Source organism: Halyomorpha halys, unplaced genomic scaffold, assembly GCF_000696795.3.
Source record: "Halyomorpha halys isolate HHAL.00 unplaced genomic scaffold, Hhal_1.1 Scaffold573.1, whole genome shotgun sequence".
In the NCBI taxonomy this organism is placed as follows: domain Eukaryota; kingdom Metazoa; phylum Arthropoda; class Insecta; order Hemiptera; family Pentatomidae; genus Halyomorpha; species Halyomorpha halys.
Window position 1 is genome coordinate 107270 of NW_027105077.1, and position 14843 is coordinate 122112.

The window sequence follows — 14843 nt, forward strand, 5'->3', positions numbered from 1 at the left end:
ATTTAGACCGTTTGTCTAGTAAATGTCGCAATAGTCGGAATCTATGAGCAGTTTCTTGTAAGTTAAAATGAATACATAAATGTAAAAAAACGAAATTCTAAAACCTAAAAGAAATGGATTATTCCGATTCTGATGAAAAACTTTTTTTCATCTCTCGCAATGATTACTTTACTTTCGGTAGCGAGGAAGCGAAATAACTGAATAAAGTTTTTTTTTCTTCTTTTTTATTAAATTTAAATAGATTATTTTAACTTCCTTCTTATAAACAACATACTAAAGCGAAAGTATCACTTTCGTAAAAGAATTCAGCGAGTGAGCAAATAATCGATAATGAACAATGAAACTATTATATCGAAATCGATAATATCGAAAGGGATCAAGAGACTCGCAATAAACGGGTTAAACATTAGCGATGCGACCTTTCATTGGGAATTTCGTTGTCTCCTTCCCAGAAGAAAGACAATGGCGCCCGATCTGCTTTGAGAATCTATGGCCAATGGGATCTTACTTTCATTTTAGTACAAGAGCCCAAGAGGAGAAAAAAAGGCAGCTATTTCACCAAAAATGTTTATTACTTAATTGAAAACTAGGTATAATTACTAGTCAAAATTGATGACAATTGATTCAAAACGTTAAAAATAATTAATTTTTTATTCATAGCTCTATATCTTTACAACTACCAACAACAATAGGAAATCTAAGAGAGTATCATTTAAAGTAGAGTAAATTTGCTAAAATGTAAGCCCTAATAGAGCAATTTATGTTCAATAGTTTTCGAGATATAGCTTTTTAAAAAGCAACATTTCATAAAAATGTTGAATGGAACGAACTGAAAGATCAGTAGTTAGGGAATTTATTTTGAAAAATCAATATCTCAAAAACCATTGGACATACAAATGTCTATTAGCACTCAAGTTAAAGCTAGTTTAATGAGCTATAAAGGAGTCTAAAAATTTATTTTCGTAATAGTAGTTGTTTTCATGAAATTTGCTAAAATAAATTGATTTATAGTTGTTTGGACAAATTTTCATTTGCCAAATTTATATTCATATGGGAATATCACAAAAACTACTACCCCTACGAAGATAAGTGTCATAAACTACTTTATAGTAAGTTAAATTTCCTTTATTTTGAGTGTTGGCAGACATATGTGCGTCTTATGGACCTAGAGATATATTTTTTCAAAAATCCGACATTTTATACGAACAACTAGAAATTAACATTTTGTCAAATATCATAAAAACTATTACTCCTGCAAAGATAGAAGTTATAAAACATTTTATAGTAAATTTAACTAGCTTTAATTTGAGTACTGGCCGAGATCTGTACGTCGTATGGTTTCTGAAATAAAGTTTTTCATAAAACGACCCTATTGTCCAAACATCAATAAATCAAATTGTTTTAGCAAATATTATGAAAACTGCAATTCCTACGAAGGTGAAGGTAATAAACTACTTCATAGTACAATTATTTAACTTTAATTTTTGTACCTCGAATATTTATTGAGATATGAATTTCTCAAAATAGATTCACTACTGATATTTCAATACATTTTTATGTAATGTTGCTTTTTAAAAAACTATATCTCGAGAACTATTGGACATAAATAGCTCTATTTGGGCTCATATTTCAGAAAATTTCCCCTTCTTTAAATAGTGTTCTTTTAGAGTTTCTACTGTTGATGGTAGTTTTTAAGATATAGAGCTCCGAATGAAAAATTAATGCTTTTTTAAGGTTTGGAAACAGCCACCATTTTTTATTCTTCCTACCTATACTTGGCAGAATCATCAATTTTGACTAGTAATTATACATAGTTTTCATTAAAATAATAAAAAATTGGGGTGAGATAACTGCCTTTTTTTCTTCCCGGCTCTTGTAATATTTGAACATGGAATAAAGGCTGAGGACATTCTTCAATCAAGGAACGATTCATAAAAAAATCGATTTATTCAAGTTTATTTTTATTCATTGAGATAACATTTAAGGATTTCTGTAAACAATAATTTCCAATGAACCTGGCAGTGTATTCAAAACTCTTTTTACAAGACACCAATCGTATTCAATTTAACTATGGCGTTAAAAGATCGCTAAATTCGTATGTGAATTTGTTTCTCGGTAATAGATAATGGATTCTGGATTCCGGCCGGCGTTTGTGATTGAAGTCACGTATCCTACCACGCACATGGCGATATCATTGACGCAAATTCAACTTAGCTGTATCTAGTTATTTAGAGTCCTTGTGAATTAAATCACCTTTGATTGAAAACTAGTAATTTGAATCAAAAATGACATTATATTAAAAAGTAAACCCACAGAGCAAAATATGGTGATGTGCACGCATCAAAACAATCACTTACTCACTTAATTTGAGTTAAAATCTTTTCTCATTAGATCACAAATATTTCTATATTCATTATTCTTCAACCACCTATACTTTACTGTACGAAATTTCCAATTGAGCCTTTCAGATTGACTAACTCCTATTTCAATTGTTGTGAGGAAAATATTATTAACTATTGCTTAAATAAAACAAAATATATCCATTAAGTTTCAAAGACTCTTTATATATATAATATTATATATAAATTTACAGTCAGCTGTTAATGTAATATCTGCCGATTTATGTCTACATAAGCGGATGGAGTCCGCCAATAAAGTTAGTTGTAAACAGACCATCTAGTTTGTTATATCAAATACCACCTTTTTTTTTTTTTTTTTTTTTTATCATTTTGATCTGGACAAACTGGTGCCGAAACCCAGGGACTTTTTTTTCTATCATTTCGATCTGGACAAACTGGTGCCGAAATCTGGGGACTTTAAATACCAGAACAGTTTTTAGTCTTAAGAAATATTGTTTTTCTTTCTCCTCTCTGAATTATAGCCGGTAACGGAATAGTGAGAGCGGCAGTTTTAAACATGGAGGGTCTGAAACTAAACAACCCACCTCCAGCTGCAGCCAACCCACCTCTTGCAGCACTCAATCAACCTGTAGCTGCAAGGAACCCACCTTTAGCAGAGATTCAACCACCACCGAGAGTTTCTTTAGCGAAGCTTATGCCACGACGCTAGAATGGATCCAAGTCCGCACGGCAAGTGCTCAGGACTTAAGAAAGGCCGTTTCCGATCTTGAAAGGTTTACTGGGGAGACAGAGGAACAAAGATATTTCCTAAAGCGTGTGATTGACTGATAGATCGAATAGAAGCGTAGTCGAATATCATGAAAACTACTACTCCTACGAAATAAACTACTAAATAGTGCATTAAATTAGCTTTAATTTGAGTGTTAATAGACATTTTTACGTCAAATGGTTTTTGAGATATAGATTTCTGAAAATATATTGTATATTAGAGTGTAAATGTGACTAGAGGCTATATTATGTTATCATTATGTTATTTTATTTATTTATTTTTCATACAGATAGTTTGATTATGTTCATTTTGTTTATTCTTCTGTTTGTATATATTTTAAGAGAGTTTTTTTATTTTTTATTTTATTTATTTATTTTTCATACAGATAGTTTGATTATGTTCATTTTGTTTATTCTTCTGTTTGTATATATTTTAAGAGAGTTTTTTTATTTTTTATTTTATTTATTTATTTTATTTTATTTTAGTGTGTATGAGATAATTCATTACTATTACCTATTGCCCACAACTGTGTGGCAGATTGTAATATCTATCAATAAATAAACAGTAGTACAGATTTCTCAAAATAAATTATTTATTTTTTATGAAATGTTGCTTTTTAATAAGCTTATATCGCAGGAACTATTGAACATAAATTGCTTTATGAGGGGTCATATTTTAGCAAATTTACTTTTCTTTAAATGATGTTCTCTTAGATTTTCTCATTTTGTTGGCAGTTTTAAAAATACAGAGCTGCGAATGAAAAATTAATTTTTTTTTTTTTGAAGTGTCGATACAGCCACCATTTTTTATTCCCCCTACCTATACTTGGCAGAATCATCAATTTTGACTAGTAATTATACATAACTTTCATTAAAGTGATAAAAAATTAGGGTGAAATGCCATTTTTTACTCCGGCTCTTGTGCTGCTGTTTTAGCTTTCTGGGTTCACAACAGTGGCTTGTGCTTTTATACTTCAAGAAAAGTACCTTCTGTAAATATTTAATTTTTCTTTTTAATGTTTGTTACTTTTCAAATATTAAATAAATTGATGATTTGAACTAGCGTGTTCGCTATAACTCGAGGAAGGACTACATCTTAACGTGTTCGGGCTCCCACTTGATTAATTCCTACAGTTACTCGCTAATTTTGATAAAAACTAGGTCAGACGTGCAACTATTTCTATATTATATTGCCTGCGGATTAGCTTCAACAGGTGATTATAAATATAAACATTTTAATTTGAATAATATTGACCGGATATGGCTGGAAGAGGGACAAGACAGAGCTATGTCAGCTGCTAGAGTTGAACTAACGGTGAAGGTCTTCGACCTTCGTGCTCTTCACTTCCTCGCCTACCGTTACATTCAGTCATCTTTTTATCTTTCCAGGAGTAATAAAATATCGTATTAAAATCAATAATATAAACATATATTATAATGAATAAATAAATATTAGGTATTTTAAATCAGACTTTTGTACAAGTACAAGTACAGTCTGATGTATGACAAGCAAAATCCACCGGGAATACAGTTAGGATTAAAACATTCTATTTGCATTTATTATTAGTATTAGTATAATTATTCTATTAGTATTTAAACATTCTATTAGCATTTATTATTATTAGATATCTTCCTACCGTCCAATTTCACTCCTGCCCATTATGGGCAAAATCCTAGAAAAACTCTTATTAAAACACCTCTATCCAATCCTTGACTCATATCATGTTATTCCTGACAACCAGTTTGGATTTAGAACATTTTATTCTACCATACAACAGAATCATCGAATGGTTGATGTCATATCTTCCACATTGAAGCGCGGTATGTACTGCACGGGAGTCTTCCTCGATGTTGAACAAGCTTTTCATCGAGTCTGGCATCCAGGTCTGCTCTATAAACTTCGTCAATTCCTACCCCCCACATATTTCCTTATAATCCGCTCCTACTTCAATGATAGAACCTTTAAAGTAAACCATAACCTAGCCTTCGGTCCCATTGTTTATACGGTTTATACAACTGACATCCCAACCCACCCTAACACAGTCCTAACAACATACGCTGATGACACATGTATACTTTCTGTAAACAACGACCCAACTATTGCATCACAAACACTACAGGCACACATAACATCTATTGAAGAATGATGTAAAAACTGGAGAATCAAAACAAATCCTGACAAATCTCACCAGATCACCTTTACTCTCCGTCGTAAACCTCTGCCCTCCTGTCCTACAGTATCCTATCTAAATACTCCACTAACGCCTGTTGAACAGATTCGATACTTAGGACTCCACCTTGAAAAGAGACTTACTTGGAATCCACACACAACACTGAAACGACAAGAAACTGCTCGTAGATTCCGATTGCTACAACAATTACTTGACAAACGCTCTAAACTTCCCATTCACTACAAAAAATTAGTATACACTAGGATAATCAGAGCAATTGGAAATTGAGCTCTGGGGCTTACCAAACCATCAAATTCTTCCCGCATCCAATCGTTCAAGTTCAAAATCCTACGTAAAATCCTTGATGCTCCTTATTACGTCACAAATAAACTCATTCACAAAGATCTAAACATCCCATCCGTTGCAGATTTGACCCAAAACAGATATGCGTCTTTTCATTCCAAAATCCTTAACCATCCTAACCCATTAATTCTTAATCTTTCATCCTTAACAATCACTGATTATCCTCCGAGGCGTCTGAAAAGAAGATGGCCACGGGACCTTCTAATTTCAATTAATGTTTGAAGTACCACCAATGGGTGGTTCCTTCCCAAGATTTTCAAATATATATAAAACATACAACATATTTACCTATTGTATTATTTTGTACAGTTGTAAATTACATTAAATAAAAAAAAAATTATTAGTAGTAGTATTAGTATAATTATTCTATTAGTATTTAAACATTATATTTGCATTTATTATTATTATTAGTAGTAGTAGTATTAGTATAATTATTCTATTAGTATTTAAACATTCTATTAGCATTTGTTATTAGTAGTAGTATTAGTATTCTATTAGTATTGAAACATTCTATTAGCATTTATTATTATTAGTATTATTATAATTATTCTATTAGTATTTAAAAATTCTAGATAAAACGTGAAACACGGATTTCTTTTAATATTATACATTCAATACACATTACAAATGAAAAAAGTCTATGTGGGTCTGTCTTTAAGGGATTAATCTTCTGGTGACTCCAGACACATTATAGTATAAGAGCGGGGAAGAAAAAAAGGCAGTTATTTCACCCCAATTTTTGTTTACTTTAATGAAAATTATTACTACTACAAAATTGATGTGTCTGTCAAATATAGTTTGGGGGAATAAAAAATAGTGGCTGATTCTAAATGTTAAAACACATTAATTTTTCATTCGGAGCTCTATAACTGAAAAACTACCAACAACCCTAGAAAACCTAAGGCAGGAATCAAAAATATATATTATATGTAGTTTTCATTAAAGTAATCAAAAATTGGGGTGAAATAACTGCCTTTTTTCTCCTCTTGGGCTCTTGTACTATTATATGAGGAAGAGGGGGAGGTTTCAATTTTTTTTTATATATTGTGTTATACTCAATAAATATTTAATTTTAAAAATATTTAAACAATAAAAATTTTAATTAATTAAACATCAACAAATAAGGTATATAAAAATGTATTTTAAGCTAAAGTGCACTTTATTACATATATATGAGTTCTTAAAATTTTAATACCATAATTTTAGTTAAAGGATTTCAAACTTTTAGAACATTTCTTTTTTTTTTAGGATGGCATTCAAAAAAATTATTTTACTTTCCTGCCTCGTGAGTTTCATCGAAGCGCAAGTACCTTTTTTAGGAGCATGTCCAGAGCTAAAGACAATGACAGATTTTGATCCACAAAGGGTAAGATCATTTTAATAGTATGTTGCATGTCATCCGTGATGTCCCATAATTCCTAATATCAAGTATTGCCCAATTTTTAATAATGCAAAATAAATAACATCATTCAATTTATATTAAGCTTTTTTTTTAAATTTCTTTATGTGCTTTATGTCCTACACTGTGACCAAGAAATAGAGTATATTTTATTTAATGTAGAAATTTATAGAAAAACCAACACCCTTAAAACTTCATACATCTTTAATACAGTCTTAAATTAAATTAAAACCTTTTAAAGATTTTATAAATCATTTCACTTAATTACAAACTTTTAAAAATATATTTTGTACTACATCAACTATTTTTTTTTTAAATAACCTAATTACAGATGAATAAATTATGATGATTATATATTATAAAAAAGTGTTGTCATAATTTTAGCAATGTAATAGCATTATATTTTAATGATCATGATCATGATAATATAAGTGTTATTAATTATAATAATACAAAATGTTTTTTTAAAAAAAGGTTTTAATTTAACAAAATGATTTATACAGTTTTTCTAAAGAATTTTGATAGTCTTTAAAATAAGATTTTAGGGATTGAATTTGAAAATTAACAATATCAGGTCGAAAACATTATCTGATCCATAGTAAAAAGTGCATGAATTGTTAAGGGCATTTGTTTTCCCATAAATTGGTATATTGAAGAATATTTAATCATAAATTTTGTTTTATAAGTACACCATTATCACAGAATAGAAAAAAACAATATCCATAAACACGAATATTTAATCAAAATCATAGAATATGTTTTTAGATTAACTCTTGTATTTTTCAATATCCACAAAACAATTTTTTAAAGAGCAATAAAAGACATTATAATTTTTTTGTTTCCTTTACTTTATTATTTCCAATTTATTTGTATAAAGAAAATTTTAAAATAATTTTTTTATTTGAACTGATCAAAGGACCAACAGAATAAAACAAAATATAAACCTTGAAAAATCAATTGCACTATGATCTCCAAAAGCAAACCTATATTAAAATTGTGATGTAGTGGGAAAAAAAAATTAGTATAGTAAAAAATTTAGAAGATAACAAATATGTAATATTAGAATAATAAGAGTATGTACAAAAATATGACACACATTGAAAATTAGAGAAAAACAAATACATTAAAAATGAAAATAGTGCTCTATTTAAAATATGAAAATTTATTATTATTATTTATTTCATTGTTATTATTTTCAACATTCAAATAATGAATAAGAATTATTTATATAATGAAAAATAATTAATAACGAAAATAATAGGTAAAAATGAATGTGCATTATTTACTTAGAGACCTGTTTTTATTTTTAATAAAGTTTTTTTTTAAATTTTTTATTATTTTCAACATTTGTTATCTTTTCTTTATATAAATTATTATTATTCCAATATTATATATTACTTTCACATTATTAGTATTATTTATTTCACCATTTTTCATTTTCAGGCGCTTACCTATTATAGCCTAGCGCTTAACTATCATACAGTCTCCTCTTTCCGTTTCAAGCTAATATTTCAAAAGTGATATAGGACCATTGCTCCCCGGAGCTTTTAGTCGGGCGGGTCTGGCAGGAAAGGATTCCTTTTTTTTAGTCATGATCTCTTGAGAGTTGTGACATGTCGTACATCGACCAACCTACTTGCTATAATTGTCTTTTTTCTTCTAAATTTTTTTTTCTGCTACATTATAGTTTTAATATCTTTTTTTTTAGCCCTAATAAAGGTCAGGAGTTTTGACAGAAATGTAGGTACAGATAAAATAAAATGTTTCACTTATTTGTGTTCACTACTACTCCATTTACCGCACACCTGACCATCTTCTCATAGTAAATATTATATATTATAAATAGATAAACTGATTGAAAAGTGTTAGTTGTGTCACCAGCGGAACAGTCCCTTCACATTTCAATAATTCCATAGCATTTGCTATAGGCTGCACTAGACTATACTACCTTAACTGGACTTATATAAACACCTTATAATGCTGCTAGGCAATAAAAGGGAAAAGACACAGTAAAGTATACTTAATACATTTCTAGTATTATGTTTGTATAAAATAATGCAGTTATTACTCTTGAATGAAGTGTACAGAAAAAAAAAATAGTTGTGTCAAATATCATTAAAATGGAATAATGAAAATATATTATTGGAAAATTTTACTTTTTAAAGATTTAGTCTAAATCTTCTGGTAAAATAAAATAAATTTGGTTAATCTTTTAAATAAATTTATTGGCGATTTTATTTATTAATAAAACTTTTCTAAAATATAAAAAATTCAATAAATTTTTCATCTGTTTATATGGGAAGGGCAGCAAATATAGTAAATATTTGTATATAGTATAGTATAGTATAATATAGTAAATATATAAAGCAGAAAATAGTCGAATAGGTTGGGTTTTATACGATGAAATCAACATGGTTCTTCTTCTAAAAAATATCTTTTTCAGAGTAGATTAAAGGGAATATCTAGGGAAGGTATTCAAAATAGTAGGGGTAAAACTACAGTTAAATAGCTAATTAAATAGTAATTGGTAAATAGAAATATTGTAGACTGCTTAGCCTATTTCGGCCATCTACTTACTTATATAAGTTAAAACATTTCACCAATTAATAAAAACTGACAGAATGTAAATTTATATTATTTTGTCATGTTGTGTAGTATTATTAGTTCTAGTAATATTTAATAATTTATTCAATATTCTGAATTTTATAAATCTAATTTTTGTTAATTCAGTACATGGGAAAATGGTATGAAGCCGAAAGATACTTCTCTGTTTTCGAATTTGGTGGAAAATGCGTCCAGTCGAATTATACAGATGGGATAGACAATAGTAACATTATCAATATTATCAGCAAACAGACAAGTTCATTGTGAGTAAACATTTTTAAAGTAGATATATTTTTAATTTTAATTTTTTGCTAATTATTTTCTTATTATTTTTTTTTTATTTAAGAATTTTCCACTAAAGCTGTGGGTTTTCTTAATCTAAATTTTTTATGACGTGCCTCCAGATCACTCTGGATACGGTCATTCCTCTCTTAGGCTGTGTCCCATGAAGGATTTTTCCATTACATTGTCCAAAGTTTTCCTTGTTCTACCTTGTCAGTGATGGGCAAAAAATAGCTGTAGTTGAAACTGCTAAAATTGCCATGGATACGACCCTTATTCATGAATGAACCATTGATAAATAAATGTTGTATCCATGACGATTTTAGCTACTAGTTTCAACTATATCTAATTTTTGCCCTATCTCTGTACCTCGTCTTCTTCTAACATTTATTTTCCATGAATATAGCTCTTGTTTTTATTTAATAATTTCTAAATCTGTACAATTGCACAACACAGCATAATTTCTTAAATAGTTTATAATCCTGAAGTTACATTTTTGTCATGACGTTATTTCAGTTTAGATTTGTTATGTCTTATGATAGATAGATCGGGATGCTGTGTGTGCTTTCTATAATAATTGTTTTTATTTCTAAAAATAACTTATCTTGATTTGCACCATTAATTTTTTTCATAGTTTCTTACATTCATGTATATGTACATAATGAACTGTATAAATTTTTAAGTAGTGAGTATAAAATTTTAAATATTTTCTTACTATGTTGTGTTCAGAGAAAGATTGAGAAAAAAAATTTGATATAAATAAAACAGAATATTTTCTATTTTTTAGGACAGGTGCTCGTTCTACAGTTAACGGCGCAGTAAAGAAAAACAGTAGTGGAAATTCAGCTCAGATGCACATGACATTTCCATACCTTCCAGGTGATTATTAATTAATATGATTCATTTTAATTTTTTTGACAAAACATAATGTTTATTTTTTCATCGTTTATTTAAAGCTAAATAAAAAGATAAACAGAGTTGGATAATGAAAGTAGGTCATCTATGATAAGAAAAGAAACTGTTGTTTAATGGCAGGGACATATTCAACCAACTAGCATGTAAATATCTATATTATTCTACAAATTTTATAAAAATATAATTGAAATTTAATTGTATTGTATTACATTTACTTTTATATTAAATAATTTTCAACTTTGTTAAATTTAGTCGTGCTTGTTTTGTACAAATATATCCAATAAAAAATAAAAGTGACTGGTGATCTTAAGGTATATATGGCTTTTGATATTACATTAGGTTTACTTCATCATTTATTGTTATACTAAGTATTGAGTAGTAAGTAACCTGAGTTAACCATCCCATTTTTTTTTTGTAATAAAAATAATACATTTTTAAAACCTGTCCCTTGATAATATAAATATAATGATTCACTTTCAAAACTAGTTTAAAGCAGTTTGACAAAAATTTGTAAAATTGTGCCTAAAGGTTTTTTTTTTCAAAATTACATGTGGGTAGATTCACCATATATTATAGTGATTTTTTTTTTCTTTCTAAGTAAATTTTATTTATTTAAAAATTTATTTTATTTTTTAACTAGGATATCATTGGAAGATTCCAAAACATAATTATTTATTTCTTTGATTAATAACATAAGATGTGCTGTCTCTGATATGTATTTATATATTATTATCATTTTCTGTTCAAATGATGTATGAATCGGTGAAAGTTTCACTGTTTAGTTACTAGAATTGAAAAGATTTTGCTTTGTATTTCTTGAGGAATATCCTAATATTTTCTTATATATATATATATAACTTATTATATTAAACTTTTTAATGAAGTAACAAATAATGCTCTCTGAAGCCTGCAACTGTAGTTTGTTTATACCACAACAATATTTATCCATTCTCATTTCTAAAAAACCTTGAGTTTGTTTTTCAAATTAATTTTTCTTAGAATCTAGATTTGAAGATCAATTGCTGCTCCAAGCTACAGTTGTAATCCACACTATTACAAGCCATATAAAATATAATTAAAACAAGAATCTCATATTCTTAATTAGAATTTTTTGAACAAATAAAAATAAATTTTATTGTTTTTATTTTTTTCAGTTGATGCCCCATATTGGGTTTTAGAAACTGATTATGATACTTACTCTGTGGTCTGGTCGTGTACAAATTTTGGTTTGTTCAGTGCAAGTAAGTAATAGTTCTTTATACTATAAGTTATGTTTATAGGGTCTAAATTGAGGTTTAATCAGCCTGTGGTAGTGATAAATAAGAAGCCAATTGAAAGAGAAGTAACAGACTAGTTTAAAAACTATAAGGTTGTAAGGAATAAATTATACAAAGCCAAAGTTGGCAAAATTTTAAAATACACTACTTTATATTTTCAAATATTGCTAACTTGGGATTTTTTTTGATTTTTTTTTTATATATGTTATTCTAGTTACAATGCCAAAAATTAGGTGATTTAATATGTGATGTAATATAATAAATTTTCCATTTACTTATATTAAAATTAGAAATTAGCTTCTATCTTCCATTTGCTACCATAATTCAGACACAATCGTCACAGAAATTTTCAGATTTACCATTTTAGTACTATAGTGGTATTAAAATATATTACACTTATTATAATATTTTTTTATTCCAGGAAATGCATGGATATTGACAAGAGATAAAAATCCACCGCTTAAAGTAATGGAAAAAGCATATAGTGTCGTAGATAGGAACTTGATCAGTCGTGCTTTCTTCATCAGAACTGATCAAAATTGTCCAGAAGAATTTTAAATGAATTTACTCAAAATTATTTTATTTTTATATCTAATTTTTGGCCTAAGTGTAGATTTGTTTTTCTTCTAATTAAATCAGGGACCTAAATTTATATCATTAATTTTTAAAATTGTATATTTTAGAGTGTGTAAATAATTTAGAAATTATAAGAAAAAAAAATAAATCCAGCTACACCACTGCCATTATTTAAGATTGCGATGTTTATGATTCATCGATTTATAGTTATATAACTATTATTATTATGATTCTTTTTTTCTAAGACTTGTTAATTGTAAGTACTCTCTAAGCTAGTAACTATAAAATAATATAAGGATATTATAGTAAGTTTAATGTTTTTTGTTTTTAATTTTGACTATTTTATTAAAAAATTATGAAAAGATAAATTTTTAATGTAAACTTAGCTTAATGATATTCACAAAAGTTTAATTCTATAATATTTATTTTTATTTCATTGTAAGGTAATTACTTAATTAAAAGTAGGTTATGTATTATATATTAGATATAATTTTGAGATTATAATTTAAATTATGAACATTTATATAAATTATAATTTTACAAGGCAGGAACTGATGTGCTACCTGCGGAACTGAATACTTTATGTGATAAATTCTTAGGATTCGACAAACTTCTTTTTTATAATAAAGAATATGTTTTAGTAAATTTTGTTAACTATTGCAAATAAAAATATATTTATTGAACAATTTAAATGTTTATTTCCAAATGATAATAATTTATAAACAATAAATCAGATTGAGGGATGAGGATTATATTTGATTCCCATCACTGATATTTAAAATTCATTTTGGTATTTCAATATAAGTTTTTATTATTTATGGAGTAAAAGGATAAAAATACATACCAGCATATAAATTGTGATTCATCTGAGAGTTACAAGATGTACAGTACTTGGAATATGTGAAAACATGTCTATGAAGTACAAGAAGTTTGACATTCAAGTCTTTGTTTGTTCAATCTTCAAAGGAAAAGGATCAAGCCAAAAGTATTAATTTTCTAAAGGAAGTTTTAGAAAGGTTTATTAAAAATAAAAGAAACACATACTTTGCATTTTTAGATTAATTTCAAGATAACACAAAAACTTCACTTTTTATTAGCAGTTAGAGTTTAGTGCAATAAGATTTTCAAAAAAAAGTTTAATTTAGTAATGATAAAGACCATAATTAAGGAGGAAACAAAAACAAAAGACAAGGAAAGGGTGGAAGGAAAAATATATAAGAGTTTAATGCAAAACCCAAACCCAGCTGACCTACCAAGAAGAGATGTGATGGCGTGCTTGCAGAAACATTTCCACAGGGATAGTTCAGGCTCGGGATCCTACATATTCACTGTGCGATCAAGGGAGAATGGATTTCGACCACCTTGGCACAAGTCTTTCTCTAACTGAATTGAGAAACAAAACATTTGCCAGTGAGCATTTGAAAAAATCGAATTTATATTCTGAATCTTGAAAAAATCGAAGCAAGACATCGAATCGTCGAACGACTTCCGCATAAGAAAAAAAATTATATTACGTGCACGTTTTGGATTGAATAAAGATTTTTATAGAGATTTAAATAATAGGGAAAAATCTTATTTTTCTACTTGAACCTGGGAAAGTTGGGCGCACTCCCGGAATTCCCATTTTTTTGGCTTCACTTTAGCTTATGTCATTCCACTGTCAATGATGGTCCATGATCTGATTGTTCTATACGGATTAATTCGTGAGATGCCAAGGCCAGCCCCGAACAATATCCCAACCAACATTGATGAAAAACATTGCTAAAATCCTGGCTATAGTTCAGTCAACTTAAAATCATTTAAGTTGAATGAAATGTGGTCCGGGTGCAGTAAAAAAAAACTCAAATAGTAGAAAATTATACTATTTTATTGAGCCACCCGGACCATATTTCATTCATCTATACACACGGTCAATCAATAATCTTCCAGTATTTCATTTAAGTTTGAATACGACATTCCAACCATTCCTAACACTATCCTCACCACGTATGCCGATGACTCATGTGTGCTCGCTGTTAATAATAACCCATTAATTGTATCCCAAAATCTCCAATCCCATATCACAGCCCTCGAAGATGGATGTCGTAATTGGAGGATTAAGATAAATTCCAACAAATCCCATCAAATC

The 14843-nt window shown here is 28.3% G+C and overlaps 1 protein-coding gene across 1 annotated transcript in view; it reads left to right on the top strand.

The window, feature by feature from the left end:
* Positions 1–13349, top strand: part of LOC106684361 (apolipoprotein D) — a 21501-nt gene extending 8152 nt beyond the window's left edge. The window contains exons 2-6 of the mRNA XM_014426402.2: positions 6911–7028; positions 9792–9928; positions 10735–10826; positions 12017–12103; positions 12561–13349. Of these exons, the coding sequence (XP_014281888.1) occupies positions 6912–7028; positions 9792–9928; positions 10735–10826; positions 12017–12103; positions 12561–12697 (570 nt within the window). The 5' untranslated portion in view covers position 6911 and the 3' untranslated portion in view covers positions 12698–13349. The remainder of the gene's footprint in view (positions 1–6910; positions 7029–9791; positions 9929–10734; positions 10827–12016; positions 12104–12560) is intronic.
* The last annotated feature ends 1494 nt before the right edge of the window (positions 13350–14843 follow it).